At 33.3% G+C, this 27,368-nt stretch overlaps 3 protein-coding genes across 6 annotated transcripts in view; 2 read left to right on the forward strand and 1 right to left on the reverse strand.

The window, feature by feature from the left end:
* The window catches only part of LOC102581548 (coatomer subunit epsilon-1), a 4,121-nt gene extending 1,410 nt beyond the window's left edge, over positions 1-2,711 (forward strand). The window contains exons 3-7 of the mRNA XM_006352978.2: positions 344-495; positions 1,474-1,609; positions 1,694-1,849; positions 2,120-2,199; positions 2,414-2,711. Of these exons, the coding sequence (XP_006353040.1) occupies positions 344-495; positions 1,474-1,609; positions 1,694-1,849; positions 2,120-2,199; positions 2,414-2,507 (618 nt within the window). The 3' untranslated portion in view covers positions 2,508-2,711. The remainder of the gene's footprint in view (positions 1-343; positions 496-1,473; positions 1,610-1,693; positions 1,850-2,119; positions 2,200-2,413) is intronic.
* Positions 2,712-7,685: 4,974 nt separating this feature from the next.
* On the forward strand, positions 7,686-13,648 carry LOC102581884 (UDP-arabinose 4-epimerase 1-like). Of its 3 annotated transcripts, XM_006352979.2 has the most exons (12): positions 7,691-7,778; positions 7,950-7,994; positions 8,562-8,731; positions 9,018-9,142; positions 10,723-10,836; positions 10,989-11,096; positions 11,180-11,271; positions 11,819-11,960; positions 12,069-12,163; positions 12,307-12,436; positions 12,785-12,929; positions 13,015-13,648. In XM_006352979.2, exons 3-12 carry the CDS (start codon positions 8,671-8,673, stop codon positions 13,254-13,256), a joined length of 1,254 nt encoding a protein of 417 aa, XP_006353041.1. In that variant the 5' UTR covers positions 7,691-7,778; positions 7,950-7,994; positions 8,562-8,670; the 3' UTR covers positions 13,257-13,648. The 3 variants fall into 3 exon arrangements, with proteins under 3 accessions (XP_006353042.1, XP_006353041.1, XP_015166656.1); XM_006352980.2 differs by lacking the exon at positions 7,950-7,994 and having other exon boundaries at positions 7,686-7,778; XM_015311170.1 differs by having other exon boundaries at positions 7,700-7,994.
* Positions 13,649-13,764: 116 nt separating this feature from the next.
* Positions 13,765-24,010, reverse strand: LOC102582413 (pentatricopeptide repeat-containing protein At1g30610, chloroplastic). Of its 2 annotated transcripts, none has more exons than XM_006352981.2 (9): positions 23,221-24,010; positions 21,108-21,299; positions 20,452-20,533; positions 20,136-20,327; positions 19,214-19,327; positions 17,996-18,086; positions 17,762-17,919; positions 16,041-16,472; positions 13,765-14,274 (listed from the first exon to the last, which is right to left on the reverse strand). In XM_006352981.2, the coding sequence occupies exons 1-9, from the start codon at positions 23,844-23,846 to the stop codon at positions 13,903-13,905; spliced, it is 2,259 nt and encodes a 752-aa protein (XP_006353043.1). In that variant the 5' UTR covers positions 23,847-24,010; the 3' UTR covers positions 13,765-13,902. The 2 variants fall into 2 exon arrangements, with proteins under 2 accessions (XP_006353043.1, XP_006353044.1); XM_006352982.2 differs by having other exon boundaries at positions 21,108-21,285; positions 23,221-23,384.
* Positions 24,011-27,368: the final 3,358 nt, after the last annotated feature.

Below are 27,368 nucleotides of genomic sequence, written 5' to 3' on the forward strand. Positions count from 1 at the left end.
GGATGGGGGTGGGGTGGGGTGGGGGGGGGTGTTAACTCAAGTACATCCATTCATCTATAGTATTTGCAGCTGGAATAGAAATTTTAGGAAATTCAGTTTGAGTGACATTACATTACGGGTTCCTGTTTATTGATAAAAACATGGAGAGGAATTGAGATGAGTTCTCCTTCCTATATAGTCCTTGATCAAAGAAAATGAATCATTTATTTGTAACTATAAATTTTTAGGAAGATGCTTTGTAATAATCATCATTTTTGCTCTTTGAAGAAGTGTTCTTCTTCTTCCCTATTTATTATGGACAAGAAGAGGGTAATTAGTTGTAACTTTCTTTGTTATGTTCTAGGAAGCAGCAATTGCCGGTCTTCATGAATTATTAGGAGATCCAGCCATAGGAAGCAATCCTATACTAAGGCTTATTGCTGGGATTGTGTTCACGCATGAGCAGGATTATAATGAAGCTCTGAAACACACAAATGCTGGTGGAACAATGGAACTGTGAGTTGCTATATTTTCTTTGATTGTATAATTGCTTTGAAGGTGCTATGCTAAATAGTGTAGAGATACATTGAGGAATTTTCTTTTTAATGGACTGATTGCCTTGTTTTCTATGACTATTGGCATTGTACTAATTATACTATTGGCAAATGCTATTTAAAAATCTGCTCCAGGAACTGCATGAATGGTTGTTCTGGGACAAAAAGGCATGTCCTTGTGAGACGTGATTGTGACAATGGTTGTCTACCAAAAAATATTACAGAATGGATATAATAACATAGCTTATTTTCTAGGGAAAGTACAACTAGAACCTTAGAAGTGCTAATAGTCTTAATGCTGTCCTGTGCAAGTATGAGTTTATGCTAGATCTCCTGGTAGCTGATCAAATCGCATATTTTTTGGTGGTTCAACTTCAAACACTCCTTCAAAAGCCTCCAATTCTGACATGGCTCTTTCTAAATCTTTTGTTTGGTTATCTATTTCTGTTTGCACACTTTTGTACAGTGTTTCGCTTTTTTGTTATTTCTTAATTGATTATACCAATCACGATATTCTAATTAATGGAACTTCATAGTAATCACAAAAAAGAAGAAGAGTGGAACGCCATTATTTTGAAATTTGTGTAGGAATCATGGAGAGTACTGGCTAAGGAAATTGTAGACTGATACATCTCCATAACTAATCTTGGTTGAATTCAAATTTATGCCTTGCGGCTTAAGCTAGATTAAGAAGCTTCCTTTCAAACTGACTTTGTCATTCCTTTCTTGCTTTACCTTGGCTAGTTTAGTTTCTAGATGTACCCTCATATTTTTGAGTTGTGCGACTGGTTGTAGTCTTGACTTTTTAAATGAATTTCTGCTTTAGCCTTTAATGGATTTGAGGTTTAGAATACTTTTTATTTTTCAACCATCTACTTTGAGGTTAGAATCTATGTATAAAAATCATTTTTCATTTCCCTGACTAAATGTGCTTATGCAGGCATGCTTTGAATGTCCAGATACTCATTAAGATGCATAGATCAGATTATGCAGAGAAACAGTTGAGAATCATGCAGCAAGTTGAAGAAGATCATACACTAACTCAACTTGCAAGTGCATGGTTAAACTTGGCAGTGGTACATAACAAGTTCAAATATGGTTGGTTACCTAACAAAAAACTATTACTCTTGGGAACATTTATAAATATATTCTATTTTCAGGGTGGTTCAAAAATACAAGAAGCATATCTTATTTACCAAGACTTCTCTGAGAAGTATCAGATGACTAGCTTAATCCTGAATGGGAAGGCTGTATGTTGCATGCACATGGGTAACTTTGACGAAGCTGAGACACTATTGCTTGAAGCATTAAACAAGGTAACTTTGACATGATAATTGTCTTTTATTTTCATCAGTTGAGCTAGTACTTGTAAAAGAATCAATTAACCTTCATATGTCCAAATTCGGTTGATTACACTGAACAATTTTGCTAATCATTCATTTAGAAAGTCTTTCTCACAATGCATTATCATGGCATTTACAGTTGTTTTTGATGCCTTCTCGTTATATGCACATCATTTTTATGACGATATTTTAGAATGTGTTCCTCTATTCCTTTATCACTTACAAGCTTGTTCATTTATGCAGGACGCTAAAGATCCAGAAACACTGGCCAATCTGGTTGTCTGCAGTCTTCACCTTGGGAAACCATCCGCACGTTATCTCAAGTACGATGAGTTCATATACTTACCATTTGTTTCAACTTTTTATTGAATGAATCTAGTTGTGATACTAATTCACAACTTTGGAAGTATCTTCAGTCCATAAAACATTTTATGGTGATATAGAGAGTAGACAGTTAAACCATGACAACACCAATTTGTTGTCTTGGTAGCTAGAAAAGAATACTAATGGGCTGCTTTTGTTACTTGATGTTTGCAGCCAGTTGAAATTATCGAGCCCAGAACACACACTTGTCAAGCGCGCTGCATCTGCTGAAGAAAGTTTTGATAGAGCAGTCCAAACTGTTGCTTGAGGAAAAGTTGCTGCATGTACTAATGAGTAAAACAGGCAAATGAGGAAGCCATCTTTTGTAGTGTCAGTTCTGGTGCTTGTTCATTTGGTTATTCTCATGGGACAATTTAAAGATTGGCATGTTATTAATGTAAAAATTTTACCTGCAACATTTTGATGAGTTGGATCACTTATATTTCAGATAGAAAAATATGGGCTTTCAGTCTGGGTATTGCTACAGTTCAAACAAAATTTATCACTTGCGTACTTTCTTCCTTCCTTATTACTTATCCACTTTTTTCTTTTATGCGCTTCTTAAGAAGTCATAAATAAAAGAATGGTAGTTTTAATTGAGATTTTTTTTTGGAATTTTACCAACTTGTTTACACTTTTAAGAATTAGTTGTAAGGTGGTAAGGGTAAAATGAGAAAAATTTAATTTATTTTATTTTAGTTTTGTAAATTGACAAGTAATTTGAAAAAAAATTAATTTTAGTAATGTGAACAACTAATATGAAATGAAAAAAGTAATATCTAATTTAACCTTATTAATTATTTTTCAAGAAATTAAATTTATAATATTTAAATGATATAATAAAATTATTATAAGGAACGTGGCAACTCAATATTACATTACTAAAAATGGCAAGACTTAAAATAACATTATCATGAGTCTACCTAGTATCATGCCTATTAAATTCATCTTTAAATTCGAGATTCTTTATTAATTTTTTATCTTCCTTTGTTTAATGAAGAAAAATAAATGTTTTAATGTTCTCTACCGTTCTCCATAATTCTTCATATTTTATAAAAGAAGTAAAAAAAAAAATCAATTTTAACTATAATCTGGAAAATATATCCCTATATAATTTGATTTTAGACATTCATTTTAAAAATTAGAAAATACTAAAATCCTAAATAATTTTAATTTCCTATTCCAATTTTAAATTAATCTTCCAACAATTAAATTAACCTCCTCATTTATGAAAGTGGACAAAATCTCAAGACACGTGGCTTGTAATAACGGATTTAATTCCGTCGTACCAAAGATTTTTTTTTTTCAAAAAAAGGAACAGAGAGAAATAAAAAACATGAAACATGAAGTAAAAATTTAAGATCGTGTTGATGTGTCACACTCAGATTGAAAATGTACAAAACATTTAATTGCCTTCAATTTTCTAGTTTTTAGTAGGGATTCTGTTAGGTACTTTTTCTGTCTCAAATTATTCGTCATATTTATGTATAATTATCTTATTACTACTAATAGTAACATAGGAAGGAAAAATTAATTTTAATATAAACTTCTTATTTGAAATAACTATTTTTAAAAATCACGATAAATAACGAAAGAAAGACTAGTGGTAGGTGCAATTTCTTGTTCAAAAAAGAGTAAGGTTTCCTTTTCGTCCTTGCCATACGCATAATAATTAGATGGAGAGACATCAAACCTCATTCTTATACAATGACAATGCCAATATGCCAAACCTCCTTATTACCCAATTTGTTTATTTTTTTCAATGTACTACTACTAATTTTAATTTTAAGAATAAAGGTATTTGATCGAGTTTTTTTTTTTTTTTTGATGACACGGGAAATTCAAGCCCGGTGCGACAAGCTCGACCCAGAAGGCAAATCTCTTGTTTTTGCTGGCAAGGGGTTTCGAACTTGAGACCTCCAACATGGAACTCCCAAACCCAAACCACTGGACCACCCCGAAGGGTATTTGATCGAGTTTTTTTCTTTTCGAAATAAGTATTTTTGGATAATGCAGAAGTCAAATTAGTTTTTTTTCCATGGATAGAGGTTGTGGTGCAATGGTTGGATTGCTCCACTCTTAACCCAAGGTTTGAGGTATGAGCTCTGGGTATTGAGAAAATTATGTTGGGAGCGTCACCCCTAAATAGTTCATGTAATACGCAATTCGAAATTAATCGGAGCTCTAATGTAGGCTTCGAATATCGAATCGGGTGGGAAGAAAATAGTGTTTTTTTCTTCAAAAAATTAGTGTTTTCGATTAGTCTAAAAAGATTTACATATAAAAAAATTTATACGTACTAAATTAATTAATAACAATTTCTTTCTTTGTAAGCACTGTTCAAAATAAAAAACATACCAAACTGCTATTCTTGCAAAATACTTTTCAAAAAATATTTTTAATTAAAAAATACTTCTCAAAATAAGTTAATTTTGATTGTCAAGCACTGACTTGGTGAAGAAAATATTTGGCCATTGGGAACTCATAAAGTCAGCATTTTTGAAAAAATAATTATTGAAGAAAATCAATACACCTTTTTTGATTGTTTTTTTTTCCTTTTAATTTGAAAATGTGGTCCATATATAAAAGTGTTGATGACATATATACAAGTTAAAAATACAGACAATAATTCTATCGTTGGAACCAGTTGTCAATGTCTCATTTTTATTTAGTTAAATTAAAAAACATTAGACAATGATTAAGGTATCTTTTTTTGAAGTTTTATTTTACTATACTCCTTGCATGCATGTGAGCTAACATTTTGCAAATGGTATTAATATTATCCCCACAAATTGGAACGTATAAAATTTGATTTAAAATTAATATTTTACTTTTTAAAAAATAATCATAATTTTAAATTTTGCAAAAAGTATATGTGACTTGAAGAGATTATTTGTATCACGTAGGAGGATTTATCGAAAATAGTTAGCTATTACTATAATTGATTTATTTGATCAATAAATCTTTATTAAATTATGTATATTTTAATTTTTTTATAATATGTAATCACATATTTATTTATAAAATGATTATAAACATACATAATTTATGCCTTAAGATATTACCATACATTACTTATAAATTATGATTTACTCATTTGATAAAATTATATAAAACATGCAAATCAAAACTTCAAACTGAAGTGGGTTCTATATTCTATTGTCAACAGCCCAACTTAAGTAGGAGTAATGTATTTTCAAATTTAAATTGAGAAACCTTTTTTTACTTTGAATGACTCATTGGACCTACAAAGCCTTTATAGCATGTACTAAAATCCAATAATATACTGCCATGTTATAATATATGATGATAATTAATTAAAATGTATAATGTGGAAAAGTATAAATGTGAATGACAGAGTCTTAGACTAGTTGGACACGTTGCATCTAAAATAAACTACTTTTCTTGGGATCTAAAAAAGTTAACATGACTTCTCTGCATAAGATACTGACATAAATAAATACATCCTTTAAAAAAAAAAAAGGAATTTGATATAAAATTTAAGAAAATAAAAATATTTTTTTTAAATTTTATGGTCTTAAATTAAAATTATGTCAAATATATTAAAATGTACTTTAATTTTATGACCTTAAACTTATCGATTGAAAATCTGAAATTAAAATATTACGTAAAAAGAAAAAAAAATCATTCTTTTTTACTACAACTAAAAAGAAAAGTATATCATTTTATTTTATATTCACATCTTAACTAAAAATCTAATATACAAGTACAAAATAGTGCAATGTAATAGCTTTAGATTGGGTGAATCATACATAATAGCTCTAGATTGGGTGAATCATTCATATAGTCACCTAACTTTTCTCACAATTTCAGTAAAATTATGAGTAATAAATCATTATTTTAAAATAATTGAATTTTAACTACTACGGTAATAAAGGTAAAATCATAAATTAGAAAAGTCTTATTGCTAGGCAATAATATTATATTATTATTTTTTGGTTTCCCACATCCGGATTTGCGCTTGAAAGTCCCACATTGAGAGGTAAAATTCTCCCTAATAAAAGTGATTCCGTACCCAGGGCCAGGGGGCTCGAACCCAAAACCTCTTGATTAAGAATAAAAGAGTATTTACCACTCCATCACAACCCTTATTGGTATAGACATATTTTATCATTATGATAAATAAATGTTGATCTTAGAAAATAAAAACCGTTCATATTTTATCACGAGACGTGTGAGAAAATTTGTTAGTAATCACACCTTTTTAACGATTATAGTATCCCAACTAATTTATAAATATATCTAATTATTTTATCAAATATTTATTATTTCTCATTATTATATATATGTCGAATAATTCTATCATATTTCGGAGTAATATTTTTATCATATACAAACCTACAAATATTAGAAAATATCTTCACTATTTGACATGTAACATCATCAAGGTCTGAAAGTGCTTAGCAGTTTTGAAAAATTCAATGAAAAATTGGCCAAAATTGAAAAGTCAATAATAAAAATAGGAAATCCAAGTTTGAATTTAAATACAAGTATGGTAGTCCTTAATTACTTGTTCGATTTTTTTTTTAATAATTCCTAATCATTTATCAATTTTGATAAATTAAGAAATGTCAATTTTTTTTATCTATTATATTCTTAACTAATTATTTTGAAAAATATAGAACTTCTTAAAAATTTTAAATTTTAAATTCATCTACTTCATAATTAATAGAAATAAAATAGTAAACTCACTATATTAATTATTATTTTCTTAATAAGTAAATCAATTTAAAAATAAACAAATAATTAGAGGACAAAGAGTATTAAATTCAGAAAATATAGGAAAAAACAACAAAAATGGAAATATAGCCGCCTCTCTTTTTCTTCCTTCCGCCCACGAGAAAAGTGGAGACCAACCAACAAAAAAAGGTCCACTTCTCCCTTTTTTTCTAACTATAATATACTCAGTAAAATTTTAATGCATGGAGATAAAAAAATTACTTTTAAAATTTAAAATAAGTGTTATGAAAATAAGATAGACAAAAAAAACAATTAAAACAACATAAATTTGAAAAATAAAATAATTACTATACAAATTCAACAAAACTATTTTTAAGAAAATAATGAATAGAGAAAACGATTTCATTGCCTCTTCATTGTAAAAGTACTGACATAATCAAGTAATTCACAAAAGAGTAGACTACTAACACACGATACAATCACATAATTCATGAAAGAGTAGAGTAGATTGTGAAAAATTATTTTAAGTAGATGACTCGTCGAACAATCAGACTAAAACTTAATGAATTTAGTATTCTAAAGATGCTATGTCACTTTCAATTCCCTCTTTCGTATTTTTAACTTCATATACCTAACGAATAAATCGATAAAATACATCTTCGTGACTAAAAGTAGTACAACACATGGCTAGCTAATGCCACTTCTCCCTTTCCTATTTGACTTAATAATAAAATCAGTAAGAGTAAAGTTGAAAAAAACAAATAAATACGCGCTAGAGAGCAAGGAGTTTGTTGTTTATCAACTCTACCGATACATACACTGAACCTTCTCCCTCTTTGTACGTTTTCTTTTTTTCTTCCCAAAAAACATGATCGTGGACTCTACTCAATTCTCTTTCTTCTACTATAAATTTCTTTAGAGGATTTTTTAAAATTTTATTTCATAGATCTCTTGATCATAAGGAGTTACTGTATATTCTCTGATATATGCTTTGTTTTGGAAATTGAAGCTGAAGGTTTTGGGTGCTGCTTTGGTTCTGTAGTTTAACTGAAAGGTTTGCGGGGTTTTCTACATTCTTGATTCCTCTTTTTTAGTTTGTGTTTTGTTTCTCTTCTATGGGTATGGATGATTTTTTTTGGTCTAAATTGGAAAAAAGATTGTATTTTTGGATTCTTTTTTGTTGTTTCTTTTCTGGGTTTTTGAATTTCAGGTTTCTTGAATGAGAAAAAACTGTTCTTTTCTGGGGTTGATTCAGGTTTCAATTTAACTGAAATGCTGTTTCTCTTGCTGGATTTTCAACTCAGATCCTTTGGGAATTTTGAAATTTAGTTGTTTTTCTTCATTCTTGGTCTACTAGTAGGTTTTTTTTATTACAAACGGATAATTTTCCAACTTTGTTGATCGTTTCTGGGGGTTTGTTTTGGGGGTGGGTGGGTGGGAGGGGGGCAAAGGAAGGGACAAACTTCATATCTGAGTATGTGATAATTATGTCCATCTTTTTGAAACAGGGCCCAGTTATTGATTGTTTTTTGTTTAGCTTTTGGTTTAAGTTTTAGTAATCCATGTTTGAGTTTTTAAATAATGATAATCAAAGAGTAAATTTTAATGTTTGTTGCTGCAGACTGTTAACAATTCCACATACAAGGAAGGGGCTTACTTGATCACCAGTTTCAAGTAATAAGATTATCTATTTTGATTGTTTGCCTATTTGGCATTGGAGAGATTCTGCAATGCTAGGCTTGGGCAGGACAAGAGCTCAAACAAGGTCTAGCAGATCTATGTCTCTAGGAGGTGAGCCATTCTCCTTAGAGTGGTTTCTTTTTCTTGTTATGTACATTCTGTTTCTTGGTCAGTTGTTGGGTACAATTGGCCTAGTTCTGTTTGGTTAAATCATGAAAGTAGTATTATTATCATCTTGGCAGTTGATGCCAATGTATAACATTTCAATTTTGGTCATTGGATATGTTTCTGCTGATGGTTAGGCAATGTGATCAATGGTCTCTTTTTTTTCTTTAGTTATTGTGAATAACACTTGTTTTCTAGGGTCTAAAACTACTACTTTCTTTGGTAATTGTAGGCATGGATTATGCAGACCCAAAGAAGAAGAGCAATTTCGTGGGTAAAATTCTTATGGCTGCTGTGCTAACAGCGCTATGCATTCTTATGCTCAAGCAGTCCCCAACTTTTAATACCCCAAGTGCAGTAATTCCCTGATCCTTCTCTTTGTTAAATTATTATCTCAGTTTTGTGTCCATATGCTTGGACTAGATTGACAAATTGATATTTGGAGTTTTTTATATATTGGACTGCAAGCTCTCCTGTGTCATTACTACCATGGTTTTCTTTTGTAATTTTTATTTGACATGAGATGGTTGTATAGTACATTTGTTCTTTTCTTCAAGTTCTGAGTCTTTGTTTCTTTAAGATAGTGGGAATATATAACCAATATCTTCTAACAGAAAAACCTCCCAGAAGTGTGTACTTCTTAAGTTATCTTCGTTTTCGTTTGTTTAAAGTTGAGTTATCATGTTGATTCTTGAAATGTAAGTGTTTCTCAAATCTTGACCCTAGTTTGAACAAATTTACTAATGTTTCTAGTACTCTTGTGTAATTTCACATGCTCTATTATGTATTCAGAATGCGCCTTCAAACATGTGGTTCTTTGAATCATCAGCTTAGAGTTCCAGATCGATTATCAATGTAACTTACCATTGACCAACCAAAGTGATGTTTTCTAATGTATAGGATGCTTGGAGTCTTTTACTTAAATCGTAGTCCAATCAGCTGAGACACAAAGGCTGTTGTAACTGCCATGCCACTAAGAGTAGTGACAATTATGTTTCTCCTCCATGTCTTTATTCCTGTGCCCTTTTCCAAATAATGGTGAAAGGTCCTTATATATATGAAACTTGGATACATCACCTCTTCTGTACATGAGTGCATTGTCTACTTGTGGAAGATCTACTCTTGCTTTTGGTGGGTGGTCATTTAGGGGCCTGATGTGGCATTAAGTTCCGTTTGCGCAGATGCTTGGATATATTTATATTTCTACTTTTCGTGAAACACTACATCGTTGAACTTGCACCATTACAAGCAATGGCAACTGGAGAACTAGTTTGGTAATATATCTTGGTTAGTGGCAGTTTCCTGATAGCTACAGCCTCTCGGTCCAAGTAGCTAATTACACTTGAGATATGCTAGGTTGTTCATTTTCCTGCAATTGCTGGAAACCCATTGAAATCGGAAGAGTACTATTTGCTGCTTTCTTGAGTTTTCCTGAGTCCCTTTTTCTTTGATGCTTCATGTTACAAGCATTCTTCTGTTGATCATGAAATTTCTGTTACCCATTAAGCAGTGTAGGATTCCAGTTTACTTTTCTCAATTTACAATATCTCCAATTTCATATATTTCATAGCGTGTACTAACTGGCCATGTACAGTGTAAGATGAAGAAGGATTTTAAAATTCGAAATATTAAATCCTTTTCATCTTACTAAGTTACTATCAAAAGATTCTGTTTGCATCTATCTTTCATTGCCTTGACATATCCTTGTCAAATAGGTCTGAAAAAGGGTGCACATATTTCATTCAGCCTCTTCAAAATGCACTAAAAATTAACAAATTTCTGCATGTATCCGTATCAGATGCACCAAATGCTTGCCCGTAGCCAAATCTGTTTAGCATAGGATTTTTTTGCAACAAAAGATTGAAGTTCTTATGGTTTTGAAATTCTAAGCTTTGCACTCATTGTGTTTGGTTTTTCTTGTTGATGCTTTCTCCTAGTTCTCTCGCCATCAACCAGGTGTTATTCATGTCTTGGTCACCGGAGGTGCTGGCTACATTGGTTCCCATGCAGCATTACGACTTTTAAAAGAAAATTACCGGGTGACGATAGTGGTAATTTCTTATTCTGAAGTTGTGATTAGATCCTTTGACAGTCATTCTTGAATGACTCTTTTCAATACTTTTAACTTCACTTAATCGACTTATGAGCATGAAAATGTGTGAATGAGACACTTCATAAGAAAAATGATTTACCAATTTGACAGGACAACCTTTCACGAGGAAATATAGGAGCTGTAAGGATTCTGCAAGAATTATTTCCTGAACCAGGGAGGCTTCAGTTTATATATGCCGACTTGGGGGATGCAAAAGTGGTAAACTGCAGCTGTTCTGAAACTACCTTCTTTATTGTTATTGTTATTTGGCATTCACTTATTCCCATAACTGAAATGAGCAGGTCCACCAGATATTCTCCCAGAATGCTTTTGATGCTGTGATGCATTTTGCAGCTGTAGCATATGTCGGAGAGAGCACCCTCCATCCTCTAAAGTAAGTGTTGTTGATCTTTCTATAAAGCTTTCCATTACAACATGTAAATGGAGAGTTAACACTCAAATAAATAAATAAATGTAAATTAGTGTTTCACTTGTTGCATTGTGTAAGGAATAGAAAACTAAATCTTTTACAGGTTAAGCCAAAGCATCAAGTATGTACAGATATTGCATCTCTATCAAAGCTGGTTGTGCGTCTAGTGTATCACTGATGTAGCATTACATTTTCCTGCCTTGATTGATTTTTACTCTAAATACAAGCAAATTAAGGCTAGTATTACTATTTTGAATCAAGGTGCATTTTACATGACTTTTTATTGGAAAAGTGCAATTTGTTTTAGGGGGATTGGAATTTTTATCATTTTTCTTGTGAACTTGTTTGGATTAAATATTTCTAACTGAAGGAGCATGTCTCATTAATGAGTAAATTTAGTGTAATTTCCATGTCGTGATACTGTATAAAGTTAAATATGCCTCTGTAATTTGGTTCTTTGCCTTTGTCCTCTGAAACTCATATTTCATGAGCTGCTGCATGTTCCAATCAGGTACTATCACAACATTACTTCAAATACGCTCACTGTCTTAGAAGCTATGTCAGCTCATGGAGTCCCCACATTGATTTACTCTAGTACATGTGCAACATATGGAGAGCCTGAAAAGATGCCTATTACTGAAGAAACTCCACAGGTGAGTGTTTTAAAGGCTGTATTTACTTTTAGTACGCTAGAACCGTATGATTGCCTCTCTCTTATGTCAATGGTAAGCAACAGCTGAGAGTTTTTTGTCAAATTGCAGCTCCCTATTAATCCATATGGAAAAGCGAAGAAAATGGCAGAGGATATTATTTTGGATTTCCATAAGAACTCAAACATGGCTGTCATGATTTTGAGGTAGGTGTTTGATATATCTTGCTAATATACCCTTTCCCTTTGATCGATGGTTGAAACCTGAGTCATAACTATTGGTTGACTTGCTATGTCTAGCACAATTAGCATGGGTTAAATTAATGCTAAATTGTTTTCTGAAAATTCAGGTACTTCAATGTGATTGGATCTGATCCAGAGGGAAGACTAGGAGAAGCTCCCCGGCCTGAACTTCGTGAACATGGGAGAATTTCTGGTGCTTGTTATGATGCAGCTCGTGGAATCTTACCTGATCTTAAGGTCAGCCAATAATAGCTATCTCTGTACTCGATGTGTTTGCTATTTATCATCTATATACTCATGATTGTTGAATTGTCAGAAGTCGCTTCATGCATTGAGCATTTCTAATATCTACCAGAAATTATGTGGTTCTTATTAGTGAAATTCATACAAATAAAGTTTACTGGCTACTCTATTCTGATTCCCAGTCGCCATTGTCACTCTTAATAACAAGCAAAAGACAAATATTCAGCTGTTCTATCAGCAATTCTGTTAATATGGGCTACTAGGGGAAACTGAATGTGTCAATGATAACATGAATAGTCATAATCTGCCCTCACCTCTGAGAGCCTTTGTTTTGTCATGCAGGTTAGAGGAACAGACTATAAGACAACAGATGGTACATGCATTAGGGATTATATAGATGTCACTGATCTGGTTGATGCTCATGTGAAAGCTCTTGAAAAGTCTAGGCCCGGGAAGGTGGGAATCTACAACGTTGGAACCGGAAGAGGTAAGGCATTCCTTCTTGTGTCATCTATTCAGTTTCTCACTTTGAGTCTAGTTCTCACTCCATTCTTTTCGTCTACCGAGGACAGGTAGATCAGTGAAGGAATTTGTGGAGGCTTGCAAGGCAGCCACTGGAGTTCCTATCAAAGTTGACTTCCTTCCTCGTCGACCTGGTGATTATGCAGAAGTCTTTAGTGATCCTACTAAGATAAAACTTGAACTGAACTGGACAGCCAAACACACCGATCTTCAAGAGAGTTTGCAGGTCGCATGGAGATGGCAGAAATCACACCTTAATGGTTATGGTTCATCTCTGGTCAAGTCTTCGTAATTCATTGACAACTTATCGTTGTGGAAGATTGACATGAACCCCATCACACAGCTTAACATTGTCGTGGATTTTTTAGTGTCACCAGAGTAGGTTTTTGGAAGCTAAAGAGGGGTCTATATTTTTTCGTTCGTCTAGATTGAATACATAACAGAGTTTTGTGTATTAGTCAGCCTATTTATCCAGTCATTTATGATGTGTATCTTAGTCTAGTAAAACAGATATTTAGATCAATAATAGTTCTGGGCCAGGTATAGCTTCTTCCCTCATCTGTGCTCATTTGAATTTGTTGCGTGTTTTATTCTTTTGTTAGTGTATGTATATAGAAAACTGGGTGTTATAGTTGCCTCCACTTTTGGAGAAATGAAAGCTACTTCAACCATATCAGTGATAAATTCTGTAAATTTGATAATCTCCAACTATTTGAGTTGTATGGACTAGACTCCAGTCCAACATCCAGCTTGAAATCAATTTTAGCAGGTTAATTCTTTCAGATAAGTTCTTGCTGAACTATACAATCAAATATAATGATACTGATTAAAGAATAGTTGGTTATGAACATGACTCAACTCTTAACAAATAGAGCACTTGTTCAAGAACAGATGATACAGTATCTGATGATTTTTTCTTCATTTGGGGTGTAGCAAAGTTAACAAACTAGAGCTGTTTCACTGTGAACTCTATCTAGTTTTGTCGATCGAGTTCTCAAAAATTCTTTACAAGAAGCCATCAGATTGTTGAGTATTCTGCTGTCATTTCTGGCAACAACCCGGCTCACCTCTTGTAGCAATCTGTAAAGAGTACCATCTGATAATCGATCAGAATTTTCCACAAAAAACTTCATCCAAAACTTGGCAGAAAATGCCTGCGACTCAGCAGGAGGATAATCAGTAACACAAGCCAGGGTAGCAGCAATGTTCCCTCTTTCCAGCTGCACGCGGAACATTTCTTTGACTAGTGGCACTGGTGGAACCCGATCAGCCCGAGCCAAGTCCTTCCATGTAGCTTCCAATAATTCCACCTGAAAAGGTCCGTGTAGAATAGTCATAATTCTTACCTATGATCAGCTAAAGAAATGAAAGTGGGATATTGTCAGAGTAAAACCAAAACAACCTTAGATTCACTTAATACTGGCCAAAAGATCGATATGACAAACCAATGATACTGTCATATGATAACAGGATAGTTTTTTTTTCCCCTAAAGGTGGCATTCAGACCACCAAAAGCTTAGAAAGATGGGAAGAAATTACCACCTAATGTTGTCTTTATAGATGTCTTTACTGACCACTAGGCCACAATGCTGTGCGCTACAGTGATGAAAGGATAGTAGTTGCACCCTTAGAATTTATTGGGAAGTTCGAGGTGTGTTCCCAGGAAACTAAAAAACCATAATATCTCTCTCCAGAACTAGGAAACGGGATGCAGCTGTTAAAAAAAAAGAGATTCAGGAAACTTCTCAAGCAACCCACCCTCCCAACTCAATCTACCTAGGCTCTATGTTGGAGAATGGAAACCTCCTTGTGTAATAGAAAGTATCTTCTCAAGCCTACGTTACCTTCTAAACTCAAACTTCCCTGCGTCCTGCACTGACAGGGAAAAGAGAGTGCCAGCCACCACTTCCTCTCTCTATTTTTTTAATTCCTAGCAATAGGTAGACAATCACTGAAGGTACTGGATTTATGAGCTGATAATTCTCAGACCATTGGCTTGTCATAGTACCTGGCATCAAATGGATATAATACGCACCAACTGAAAATGATAAATTGAAAACAATTTGAACTCCACGTTTGCCACCCTGGTAATCAAAAGAATCCCCATTGTGTCTACTGGTTTCTCATTTCAGTAAGAAATTTGTTGGAAACAAGTAAAGACAGCATTTTCCATGCCAGAACATCCTCTTAATTCCTTAAGCCAGCAAAAATAATTCCGAGTGCAGACGATCATGCTCTTATCTTCACTTCCACAATACCAATTAGGTCGGTGAAGAACTACCCAACTAATCAGTTATACTTCACCAAGTACATGAGCAAACAAATACACTCATAGTTCTCACAGAAGGAAAACAAAAACATCCGGAAGTATTATATGAGCAAGAAACACTTGGCTAAAGGATGAAACTAATTAAAGAAGCTTCTTTTAATCTTTGAGCTTCTTCTCTTTGCTGTAACAATTCTAGGTGTGTTGATCTCTATTATTACCCAGAATCATCAATACATTTTATAGCAAAAACTGAAACAATAATTTTCTTACACAGACTATAAAGAACTCAAGTTAGTTTTTATAATGTAGAAAGAAGAGACTTAGTTTTAGGTCAATAGAATGGCAGAGAGTATTATTGTACTTAAATTTTGTGCACAAGTTTCATACTACTTCTTTGACACATAAGTTAGATGGTTTTATTATTTATCATCATTAGCTATCTAACCATATCCTCCCCCACCCCTACCTTTTGCATTAACAGTTACATCCATAACAAGTACCCAGAGATATTTATTTGAAGATGGGCAATTTAGACAGACAGAACTATCTGCCTTTATTATTCATTTCCAAATCAATATCCACTATGATATAGACGGAAAGTTGGGGGTGGGTCAGTTTTCAAATATTTTCTCTAAAGAAAAGGTAGTTATGTTTCAACAAAACAGAAAGTTGTACAACAATTTAACAGTCTACACCATGATCAGCTAAATAAAATTTCACAGGGGAATTTCCTAGGAATGACAGCCAATGAACATGAAAGGCGAGAGTGCACATAGGAGAACTGAATACTGGGTCGACAAAGTGTACCTTTCCATCCCTGCAGGAGTCAAGTACTATCTGAATGTGACGCTTTGCATTGAAGTGGTATCCATATTTCAGCATATGTGAGTAGGCAAACTTGAGATCATCCCATTTCTTTCCAGCAGCACATGCATCCAACATCAAGTTGAATGTGTAGACATCTGGGAAAACCTTATCCTTACCATCCAATTTACTGCTAATAGAGTTACCATTATCCAATAACTTGAAAAACATTTGCTTTGCTTCTTCAAACATCCCACTATCTAGATAACCTTTTAGCATTATATTGTAAGTTATCAAATTTGGGGAGCAAAACTGGTGCATGTGGTTGAAGATGTATGCTCCACTCTGAATGTCACCAGAATCCAGACAGGCTTGAATTAGACCAGTGTAAGTCACCACTAGAGGCTTGGTAGCAACTTTGCATATCTTTCCCATCTGTTCCGCAGTAGAAGATGGACCCAAAAATAGAAGGAGCATTAGTATTTAACTGAAAGGTCTTTCTGGAGATAATCAAGACAAGTCATGTAAGTATAAATAAGTTATCTGTTCTTTGAGTACATCTAAGCAAGACTAGTCATGTATGTACCAATACATGATCTTCTTGAGAATACATCTTCCTTATTCTGAAATAAAACCAATAAACTCATTACTGTATCGTGGAAGAAAGTAAAGGACCTACAAGAACTTTCATTTGGTATTATGGCCTAAATTCTTTGCTCCTTGATAATCAATCAAAACCTCTTATTCGATGACTGAGGGCATTTCAACAGTCCCATATTTAACAATGCCGTGAAGGTAATGGATATCGTAATGGATCTACAGGAGACGATCCGAAACAAATCCTGCTTTCCAAATATGGGATGCTCAAAAGTCCACGTAAAATGGGCTTGACTAATCAATTTCATGGATGACAAAACCAACGAGAGTTTCATGTGCTACAGGATCATGGAACCTAGAGAACTAATACCAGTTATTTGAACTGCACAACAAGGTCCTGAATATCACTCAGTTGAAAATGGATGTAACAATTTAATTTAATTCACTTGGAAAAGTATGAGACAGTTTTATTCCATCACAGTTATTGGTTGTTATCAAGGATGAATTTAGAACTTAGAATTATTAGAAAAATGGTAAACAAGGAGTCCACTTTCTGGACACTAACTTGATATATCAGATTTGACTTAATGCTTTAAAAGTCGTAAGATCTCCTAGTACACAGATGAAATTCTTGATGAACAAAAAGAGCACTAACCTCTTCAGCAAACTAAGAGTGAAGTAACAAATCAGACAATACAAAATACATGAGAAAATCTCAGAGAAGCAGTGCTTAGAATTTTGAATTATATGAGGATTGAGTACAAGCTTAGGTTTCTTGTGGGTGTTTTTGCAGTCCTACAGATAGCTTATGATTATTTGTTAGCAGTTCATATAAAGAATAATAGCAGTGAATTTGCATTCACGTACTTATGTTCTTTTTTATCAGGACATTCACGTACTTATGTATGCTCCCTTTGTAATCAATTGCATTTTGCTTCTAATGTTATATAGTCAGAAACATAATGAAATATTTTGATGAAGGAACAACAACTTTATTGAAACGTGATGACGTCCTTTCATTTGATGTCTAAAAAAGCGTATATGAATATTCAAGATAAATCATTGGGCCCGGAAACAGAATGGCATAATAGAATAAGATCAATGGAAGCTAATTACAAGAAACGTACTTGCATCAGCGCCTCTTCACACCTCCCTGCACTACAAAGGCAACGAGCAAGGTCATAATACAAACTGGCAGTGCCCACGATTCCTCGTCGCTCCATTTCTTCTACAGCCAGTAAGGCGTCGTCTGTTTTCCCTTCCTTCCAAAGAGTACTCACAATAACTACATGCATCAAAGACAACTTGATTCAGCAAAAATCTTTTGCAGCATGTCAACTAAGCACATATTTCTGCATTACCTTTATAGGTCAAAGCATTGGGAACACATGACTTCTGCATTTTCTTGAAAAAGTCATGAACCAAATTGTATTTGCCACATTCGAACATAACCTGAATGAACACTTCAGTTTAGCTACTGGTATAATCAAACATATTTCCATAACTAACATGTTCCACCAGGCAAGCACTAAAGTCCGCATAGAGGGATCCCTTACCCCACCCCAACCCAAAAGTATTTAAAAAGGGAAGTAGGAGAAGAAACAGTCCTTTCACAACAATAGAAGAAATGAGTAAAGGGCCAATCAGCTAGATTGCTATGCTATAAGATTCTCTCTCCTTTTCTTTTTTCTCCTCTGTTCAAATATGCAATATGCTGCAGGTTCTTCATTCTTCTCTCATTTATAGCTTAAATATTAAAATAAAATTTAAAGCACAAAAGCTGCATATCATGAAAAATTCATCAGAAGTAAGTAGGATACACTATTAACCACAGTTTTTCAAAATATAATCAATATTAAATTGATCAATAGTAATCTTTTTCCAAATTGAAGTCAATTTGTAGTTGGACATTTACATGTGTAGAGGTCTTTCGACATACTTCATGAAAAATTGCTCTTCTAATTTCCTTGGCAAGTGGATATCCAAGAAGCTTCAAGATCTTCGGCTTGCTTTTTGGAGCTTAAGGAACTTGGCTATTAATATTATTATGACATATATGTGTAAGATGACTCTTATTCCTTGAATTAAGAGAAGACCACAGTGCAAAGGGAAAAAATAGATCAAGGATCTTCTGATGTTATGGATATATATCTCTTTCTTTTTTTTGGATGAGGTGTTATGGATATGTATCTCTTATAAGCTCTCTGCTATACCAGCTATATCAAACACATTATGTCATCTTGTACTTAATCTTCTCATTTTTCCTTTGATGAAGACGGGAATCACATCATAAGAAGAAAAATGTAGCAATGTAATTTCCCATCTCAAGGCCAGCATATACCAATTAATGCTAGATCTTAATGGTTATACAGAACATGAGATGCCAGTTCATGCAAGTATTTGCCAACAAATGTCAGGAAACCTCCCATGGGAGCTAAGCTGCTTGAAGCTAATTAGGGTGGAAGACTCCTTGTGAAGAGAGAAAATACAAAAAGACCCAATGATTTAATAGCCTTCTAAACTGTCACCCCACACTAAAGTCTAAACACCTACAGAAAAAGAAAAAAAAAGACAACTACCTCCATGACTAACCCATATGTTGTTATTGAGGGCTGCTCGTTCCGGAGCTTTAGCTGTTGCAGTACCCAAAAGGCACCCTCCCAGCTTTTACGGCGAACACATGCATTTAGCACCTACAAGCAAAGAACAAAATTGTTCTCATAAATCTGTCATCTCATTTGAACCAAATAAAAATATAGTGACACCTACAAGCAAAGAGCAAAATCATTCTCATGAAGTTAGCATTTGAACCAAATTGAAATCTACTGACTTCCAGCAGAAAATAATTGCAGCACGTTTTAGCATCAAGAACAAAAATTACACAAGAACTTCAACCAAGACTGAATCACAAATCATTAGGAAGGGCTCCACATAGTTGGATGTACCCTTATGATTGTCTCTTCTCCTTTCCTTATCATATGTATTTATTTACTTGAAGAGTTTATAGCTCAGAAACAAACTCTGTCAAGGAGACATATTTTAGCAAAACAAACTCAGCTTGCAGGGAGCAATAGCACTGAGTTAAAATGATTGCTTCAAATTTTGAGACCTAGCTTCCATAGGAAAGTAGAGATGCATAGATTACTGAATATAGTGCTAATTAAAAGGGGGAATCACTGATGCATTAACCATTTAGCTATAGATCACCAGTACGATTTTCCAGATATAGCAACGATAAATTACCAAATGCCAAACTGAACTTTTTTTCTGTTTGCCTTCTAATTCTGCTTTGTTTTTCTTGTGTCTATCTCGATTATCTTTTCCTTAAATAGGGAAGATGATAAGCTCTCATTCTTTACTGAACAGAAGAAGTTCCCAGCATGATGGTGAAACAACATCACTCTCTTATGCCAAATGATAAAGCAGTCAGAGCCACAAGTGCATTTAACTAAGAACAATCCCAAAATTTTGGCCTTTCTTGCGTACCCTTCAATTACTTACAGAGTTATAGACGACAACATCTGGCTCAAGTTGTGGATCAAACTTCTCAATAATATTAGTCTTGAACTTCTTTTTGGGTGGTGATCGCATGGTATCGATGACGTCAAATAGTTCCTTCATATGTCCTGCTTGTCCAAGAGTGACAGCAATACAACGGTAAGCTACAAGGTCCGGATACGATGTTATGTGCTCCTACGGAAATGAGTCGAGGTTGGATGAATTAGTTACATATCACACAAGCTATCTATCTCAATAGGACACAAGATATTGATTAAAGGAGAGATCAAGTCACGGAAATAAAGTCTACAGGTGTTACCTGCATTGCATTAAACAAGTTTAGTGCTTCCACTGGCCTCTTTGCCTTTCCCAGTGCATCCAGTGCAGCCGTGTAAATATATCTTGCAAAAGAATTCAATCCAAGGGTCCATCAGCATCAATTTCCCATTAAAGACTTTGATCCTAGACCAACCAGAAAAAAAAATATAGGAAGGATGTGCCACCGAAAATATAATTCAATACTTGGAACAATTTCAGAATAACATTTTTAGAAGGTTCATAAAGGAAAAATTAGAATCAGGTAGATTCTTTTGAGAGTTTCATGTAAAATGCTTTCCTTAGACACATTTAAAGGAAGTAAAAGATCCATGAGAATGATCACCGCTGCAGATATAGATAGTAAATCAAGCATACCACAACAAAAACAAAAGCACCGACAAACTTATAGAAATGAAGCACTGTTATTTCACCTCTTCACATATCTGAAAGTAATTATGATAACATCATCATACATAGCTAACTGTAACATAAGCATCAGCACCACATCTAAATCAATCACCTATATCACAATCCCAAATCAAGAATATACAAAATATTTCAGGAATCACTAAGACATTGCACTATCTCAATACACTAAAATGGCTATCAAGTTTCCTACCGGGAAAGGAGTAGGAGAAGTGGTCACAGAAAAGATACCTTAACTTGTGTGACTTAAAGCGCTCACGTGAACGAAGCCATTCAATGACTTGCAGCACCCGTCTCCAATTTCCCAATCTACCCAATATTTGGATAATCCTCAAGATAGAATGATCTGAGAATTTAATCTGAGCACTTCGCATCATTTGAGAGAACATCCACTCAGGCATGTCAATGTCTGCACCATTTAGACTGTACGAGTAAACGAGTCAGAAAAGAAAGTATACTAACGAACTGCCAACTGTTAAGCAATTTTAGAGGATCCTTAAAAACTGCAACATAGGTCCTTTTTGGGGGTGATAAGCATCAGCCCTTCATTTTTTGATTCTGTGGTGATTGTTATGGAATTTGGGAAGGAGATTGTGGGAATTGAATTATTTTCATAACTTCACAGACAAGGCACTTTTTCTGTAAGGAGTGCATAAGAGGGGCCATAAGCGTAACTCAAGCATAGAGCCATCCTTTAAGCACCATTGAATATCAAATATAACTAGTTTTCAGAGATTCTTATCCAAAAAGGAAAAAATACTGAGCATGACAAAGCACACAGATGCAATAAAGCATTAAGAAAAACCATGCTTTCACAATTTACCAATTGATATTTGACTCTAGAAAACAAACTTCAAATTAAACCAGAACTGGAGGAAATGCCTAGCGATTGTTCTGTAACAATGTGCCATTATCCCAGTTGTTCTAAGACATATATGTCTACTTTTGTCTAAGTTAAGTTGGAGTTAGTATTTCTTTTGATTTTCTTCCACACTAAACTTATTCGGAAACAGCCTCTCTACCTCTAAGGTATTGGCACCCTCACTTTTTACCAAAAGGTCCTGATTAGTTGTATCTATAATTCTATTGGGCATGCCATCTTGGCCTCAACCATGCAACCTAGAGTACGCCTCATCGCCAACTGTTTATCCTATTGGGCATGCCATCTTAGGTTAGATTTAGGGGAAGGAATTGCTAGATGGAAAGTGTACAGGCCAGAGAGACTAACACAACATCACAAGAAAATGCCATTTAGACATAAAGAGATGGAAGCTCTTAGGATACAAACAATACATGATGCAAAACGCATGCATGTTACAAACTTAAAGCAGCACCAACGATGGGAATTGCACAATCTCACATCAATATGTTCAACTTCAATTTTTTTATCCGAAATGAAAATGACAAAATTATCACCAGTTATTAATGGAACAGCTCCTTTGCAAATTAACCCAAAGAGTTGAGTATCCAGGCTATCTTCCCCAACACTTATTTCCCATCTTTTTCCCTATTCCTATTTGATAAATAAACATAAATGTAATTGTGAAGCACTTAAGAGCTATGTAACCTGCTAATGGAAAAGAACAAATTCCAAGAGTTTAACCTTACTACTCCAGCGGATCCAAAACACTTCTGTTTTACAGGTCAAAAAGTTTCATTAATAAACACAAAGTCGGTGTGTGACTCTGCTTGAATCGTACATTGTCTTCCACCAAGTTTGACCAATTAATCAATTATCGATACAACATGGTATTTTCTCATTACCCCAAAAATACAAGTGTATTATTTTCACTATTACGAGACAAATCTTCTATTCTACTTGTTCCATATACTTCACAACACTTGACATACTTTCCTGTTTGGAATGACACAAAAAACTTGACATCTTCCTTAATGAATCTCATTCTCCCTCCGGAAATTCTAATATAAACTAGTATATCTTTATATCTTCATTGTCAGAAAAGTATATCTTTACATCTTCACATTCAACAAATTTCCACTTTCTCACATTTCAAATCATTATTTTAAACCAATTTTAATCTTGTAATATATTCGGTCATTTTACTCTTAGCTTCTGCATACACAGGGAGCTCACTATGTTATAAAGGGGTTATACCAAAAAAGGAACAAGGAAAACTACCCTAACAACTCATATGTACACCATATTACCTTATAGTAAACCAAAATCAAGGTGAATTATGACAAGTCCAATCAATTCATGCATCAAAAACAAATAGAATAAACAAAGCAGAAGAACATGTTAAAGAAACAGTACCACCGAATGAGGAATTTATCAAATGGGAAAACACACTAACCAAAGTGCAAAACTATAGGAATAACTCACCACTTTGCAAGCTTTTGGATTCTCTCCTCCATCTCTGCCTTAGTAACTCTTGGCTTATCATAAACATCACCATCCATTGTCTTAAAAGCCTCTCTTTCCATACTCACCATCTCATCAACATTCTTGTCCTTACTTATGCTCTGTCTTTTTTGATTCTCCACCTTTCTAAATTCCAATTTCCCACCACCACCACTCTCTTTCACAACTCCAACTCCTTCAAACTTCTCATTCAGCTCCACAAAATCAGAACTTTCTACACATTTCTCCTTCTCAGACTTCACAAATTTACCCTTTTCTTCACTTTTCTTTCTTCTAACACTATCCCTCTGTTTCTTTTCTTTAACAGACTCCATAGCTTTCAAATACTCATCAAATGAAGGCTTGAATTCAAGCTCTTCTCTATTAATTACATTATCTAAGCCACAAGAAACTACAACGAAACCCGCATTCCCCTTCTGCTTCTTCACCCTTTTCTTTCCCAGAGAAATTTCTAAAGTGGGTGTCTCAGAAATTGAAAATCCTGATGAAAAACAAGGGCAACGGAGGTAATTTGAACCTAAAACTCCATTGAAATCAGTACAAAGTGAAGCTCCAAATAGAGCTTCTGTCAAGATAATTGCCACCATCTCAACTCAACCACGCATTAAAGGCTGCACTTTATTCTTCTTCTTCTTCCTGGTTTGGTCCGCTGGCTGCCGGCGACCAAAGATTGGATTTTCCGACAAGTAGTTATGAATGTTCAGTGCTTTTTGGTTAGCCAAAAGCCGTTTTGGTCATTTCCGGAATCGGGTCCAAATACGGGTAGAGATTAGCAGGTTGGCCCTTTTGGCCTAGTTTGTTTTGGTTAAGATTAATATTGTTACGATGTTAATGATTGAAATTATGTGCATAAATAATTTATTTGTAAGCATAATAAATATATAATTTAAATATTGAAAAATTCATAAATTTAATAAAATAAAGTATTGTTTGATTAAAAAAATGAATCATTTATGTTTGGGAATGATAACAGAGATTAGTTTATAGTGTTAAAGGTCATTTGATTGGGAACAAGTTATCGCAAGATAACTAATTCTTAGATATGTTATTCCACCATATATATGAGATAAATTATCTCATCATTATTAGCAAAAATGGTGGGATAATTAATCCAATAACTATCTAATACCTCCAACCAAACATAGGATAAAATAATCATACATTCTGTCATGAGATTATTATACCTAATAACTCACACTAAACGAGCCCTTAGTGTCAGTAATGGTTAGTGTAGTGGCTATTGGTTAGTAATGATGATGGTGAAGGTTGGTAATGATGGTGATGATTGTAATGGTGAAGTTGATTGATGTTAGTAGTTGATGATGTATGTGAGGCTACTTATAACGACGAAAGTAGTTAGTACTAAGGATTGACCGCAATGGTTATGGACTTATAGTGGTTGAAATAATAATAGAGATGACAGTGACAAAAATAACAATGAATATATTAGTAACGACCGTTAGTAACAGTTGGCAGATAGTTATCAATGGTAATTATTATGACAAAGGTGGTCGGTGGTAATGACTGGTGATTGACGATAAAGGTGATTGATGATTGTAGAAAAAGTGCTAGTAGAAATTATTCGCACAAAATATTTATTTATGATATTAAGAATTTGTTCAAAATTTTAATAATTAAGACCTAGTCAGACCAAACAAGTACTTAATAATGTAAACAAATTTTGAATCATTTAGATTCAAACATTCATTAAAAATATATCAATGAAGCTAGTTGAAAATAAATAGATATACTTGGTTCTTTTAAAACGCTTATAAATGTTTTTACTTGGTATAATAAAATTTAAAATATTTATGCAACTTTCTTTAAAGAATGCTAGCTTATATTCCTTAATCCTAAAGGATTGACGGAATATTCTGATTATTATTAAATGTTGATTTGAGTATTTTGAGAGCCTATCACTGAAGTACATTAAATGAAGCAACAATTGATATATTATTATAGAGAAGCGATCACAAAATTAAAATTTTCATCATATTTTCATAAATAAATGTTGATTTCAAATTAAAATCCCAAATCATACGGGTCAAACGCATACCTAATAGTAGTTAATATTAATTAATTATCAAAAAAATTCAAAGTTTATCCTCAGAAACTTCTACTTTCATGTGTCTCTAGTTACTTGTCCACTTTTGAATTGTCACACCTATTAAGAAAACACTTATTAACATAATAATTTTATCATTTTACCCCTATTAATTATGAAGTGGATGAATTAAAAACTTAAGATTTTCAAAAAGTTCTACCTTTCTCAAAGTAATTAATTGAGGTATAATAGGTGAAAAACAATTGTCCTTTCTTGATTTGTCAAAATGGGCAAGTAATTAGGGATAACTAAAAAGAAAAAGTGGACAAGTAATTAGGGACAGAGGGAGTAATAGTGTAATGCCATCAAAATTTGAAGCTATTCTTTGCTTCCAACACCCCCACTTATTAGAAAATTGAATTAAAATTTGAATTTGAGATTTATGGAGTTTAAATTTATTATTTAACTTCTACCGTACTTTCTCTACTTTGATTCGTCTTTTTTTTTTTTATATAATTTTGATTTGATATGAAATTTAAGATTTTTTTTTTAATCTTATGATCTTAAACTAAAGATAAATAGAATGTATCGTAATGTTTTTTAATTTTGTGGTGTTAAACATTCATGTGAAAAATTAAAATTAAAGAGTTGCTAAAAAGGGAAAGAGACATTCTTTTAAAATGGACTTAAAAGAAAAGTAAGACAAACAAATTGAAGATGTGAAAATATTTTATTTTTTTTAAAAAAAAGACCATATATATTGGGGACTGAGGTCAACAATAATATATTTAGTGTAATCCTATGAGTGGAGTTTAGGAGAGGAAAGTGTGTAAGAAGACCTTACTCCTACGTTGGAAGACAGAGAGATTGTTTTCAATAGACCAACCATTGGTAAAAAAAAAAAGTTCAAGAGAAAAAGAAGTAACGAGAGTGAAGAAGCTACGACATGAAATAAAAATATATATAATAAAACATTCTTAAAAGGATCAATAACTACAACAAAATAAGACAACAACTTGGGTACAAAAAACAATAAAAAGTAACATAAATTGAATAACAATAAACGACAAGAATAATACCACAATTACTAGTATGAAAGGATAAACTAGATCAACACTCAATTACTTACCAACCTTCTAGTGTAATTAGTGTTATTTGTGCCCTCATCTCTATGATCATGTTCTCCGTAAGCTATAATTACGTCATGTCATGTCTACTCATATTTCCCTAATATTTCTTCGATCTACCTATATCTCTTGAAACAATCCATAGACACCTCCCACAACCTTCACAACGGGGTATTCATGCATTCCCTCTTCACATGTTTGAACTATCTTAGTCTCACTTTCTATATCTCGTCTATCATCGAAACTACTCTCACCTTATTTTGTATACCTTTATTACTAATCATTATCTCTCTTAGTGAAGTGTTTCAATAAGATACTTTCAATTCAAATTTCATCTTCTATATATGAAAATTCTTGATTGGTCAACACTCTATTCCCAACTCCATACAACATATTTTAAAAAGCTTACCTTTAAATTTTAGTGGTATAATCTTATTACACAGGACTATGGACGCAAGCCTACTTAATCATATGCCCAAATATAAAACAACAATTATTTTAGATTGGAAAGAGTTAAAAAAAAATAAGATTAAGCTAGTATTTGAGAGTAAATTTTGAAAATTTATCTTCAAATATCTAATAGGCCGCAAAATTCGATAATCTAATCTTCAAATATTTCAAGTTCTCAAAAATGAGCTCAAACCAATTTTTGGGTTTTCGGAGACTCTTAGGGCCCGTTTGGCCATGCGATATGGTATCATGATATGAAATCATGATATGGTATCATGATATGGAATCATGAGATGAAATTGAAGGTTTGTTTGGACATGCGATATGGAATTTTTGTGTTGTATATTTTCTCATAAACATAAAAATCCCATAAGTTGTAAAACTATTAAAATAGCCCCAATTGTTTATTCAATCTTATCAAATAAACAAAAATTATAAAATCGCATAATAAATTATTACAAAGTTATTTGTTCTCCACTTAAGTAATT

Source organism: Solanum tuberosum, unplaced genomic scaffold (assembly GCF_000226075.1).
Source record: "Solanum tuberosum cultivar DM 1-3 516 R44 unplaced genomic scaffold, SolTub_3.0 scf00141, whole genome shotgun sequence".
Classification (NCBI taxonomy): domain Eukaryota; kingdom Viridiplantae; phylum Streptophyta; class Magnoliopsida; order Solanales; family Solanaceae; genus Solanum; species Solanum tuberosum.

Excerpts from the sequence above, each read along its gene's own strand:
- LOC102581884 (XM_006352980.2), top strand. The coding sequence starts at position 8,671 with ATGCTAGGCTTGGGCAGGACAAGAGCTCAAACAAGGTCTAGCAGATCT. Across the intron at positions 10,837-10,988 it reads ATTACCGGGTGACGATAGTG|GACAACCTTTCACGAGGAAA; the intron begins GTAATTTCTTAT and ends CCAATTTGACAG. Across the intron at positions 11,097-11,179 it reads ACTTGGGGGATGCAAAAGTG|GTCCACCAGATATTCTCCCA; the intron begins GTAAACTGCAGC and ends TGAAATGAGCAG.
- LOC102582413 (XM_006352981.2), bottom strand. The coding sequence starts at position 23,846 with ATGGTGGCAATTATCTTGACAGAAGCTCTATTTGGAGCTTCACTTTGT. Across the intron at positions 21,300-23,220 it reads ATCCAAAAGCTTGCAAAGTG|TCTAAATGGTGCAGACATTG; the intron begins GTGAGTTATTCC and ends TTACTCGTACAG. Across the intron at positions 17,920-17,995 it reads CAATGCTTTGACCTATAAAG|TTATTGTGAGTACTCTTTGG; the intron begins GTAATGCAGAAA and ends TGATGCATGTAG.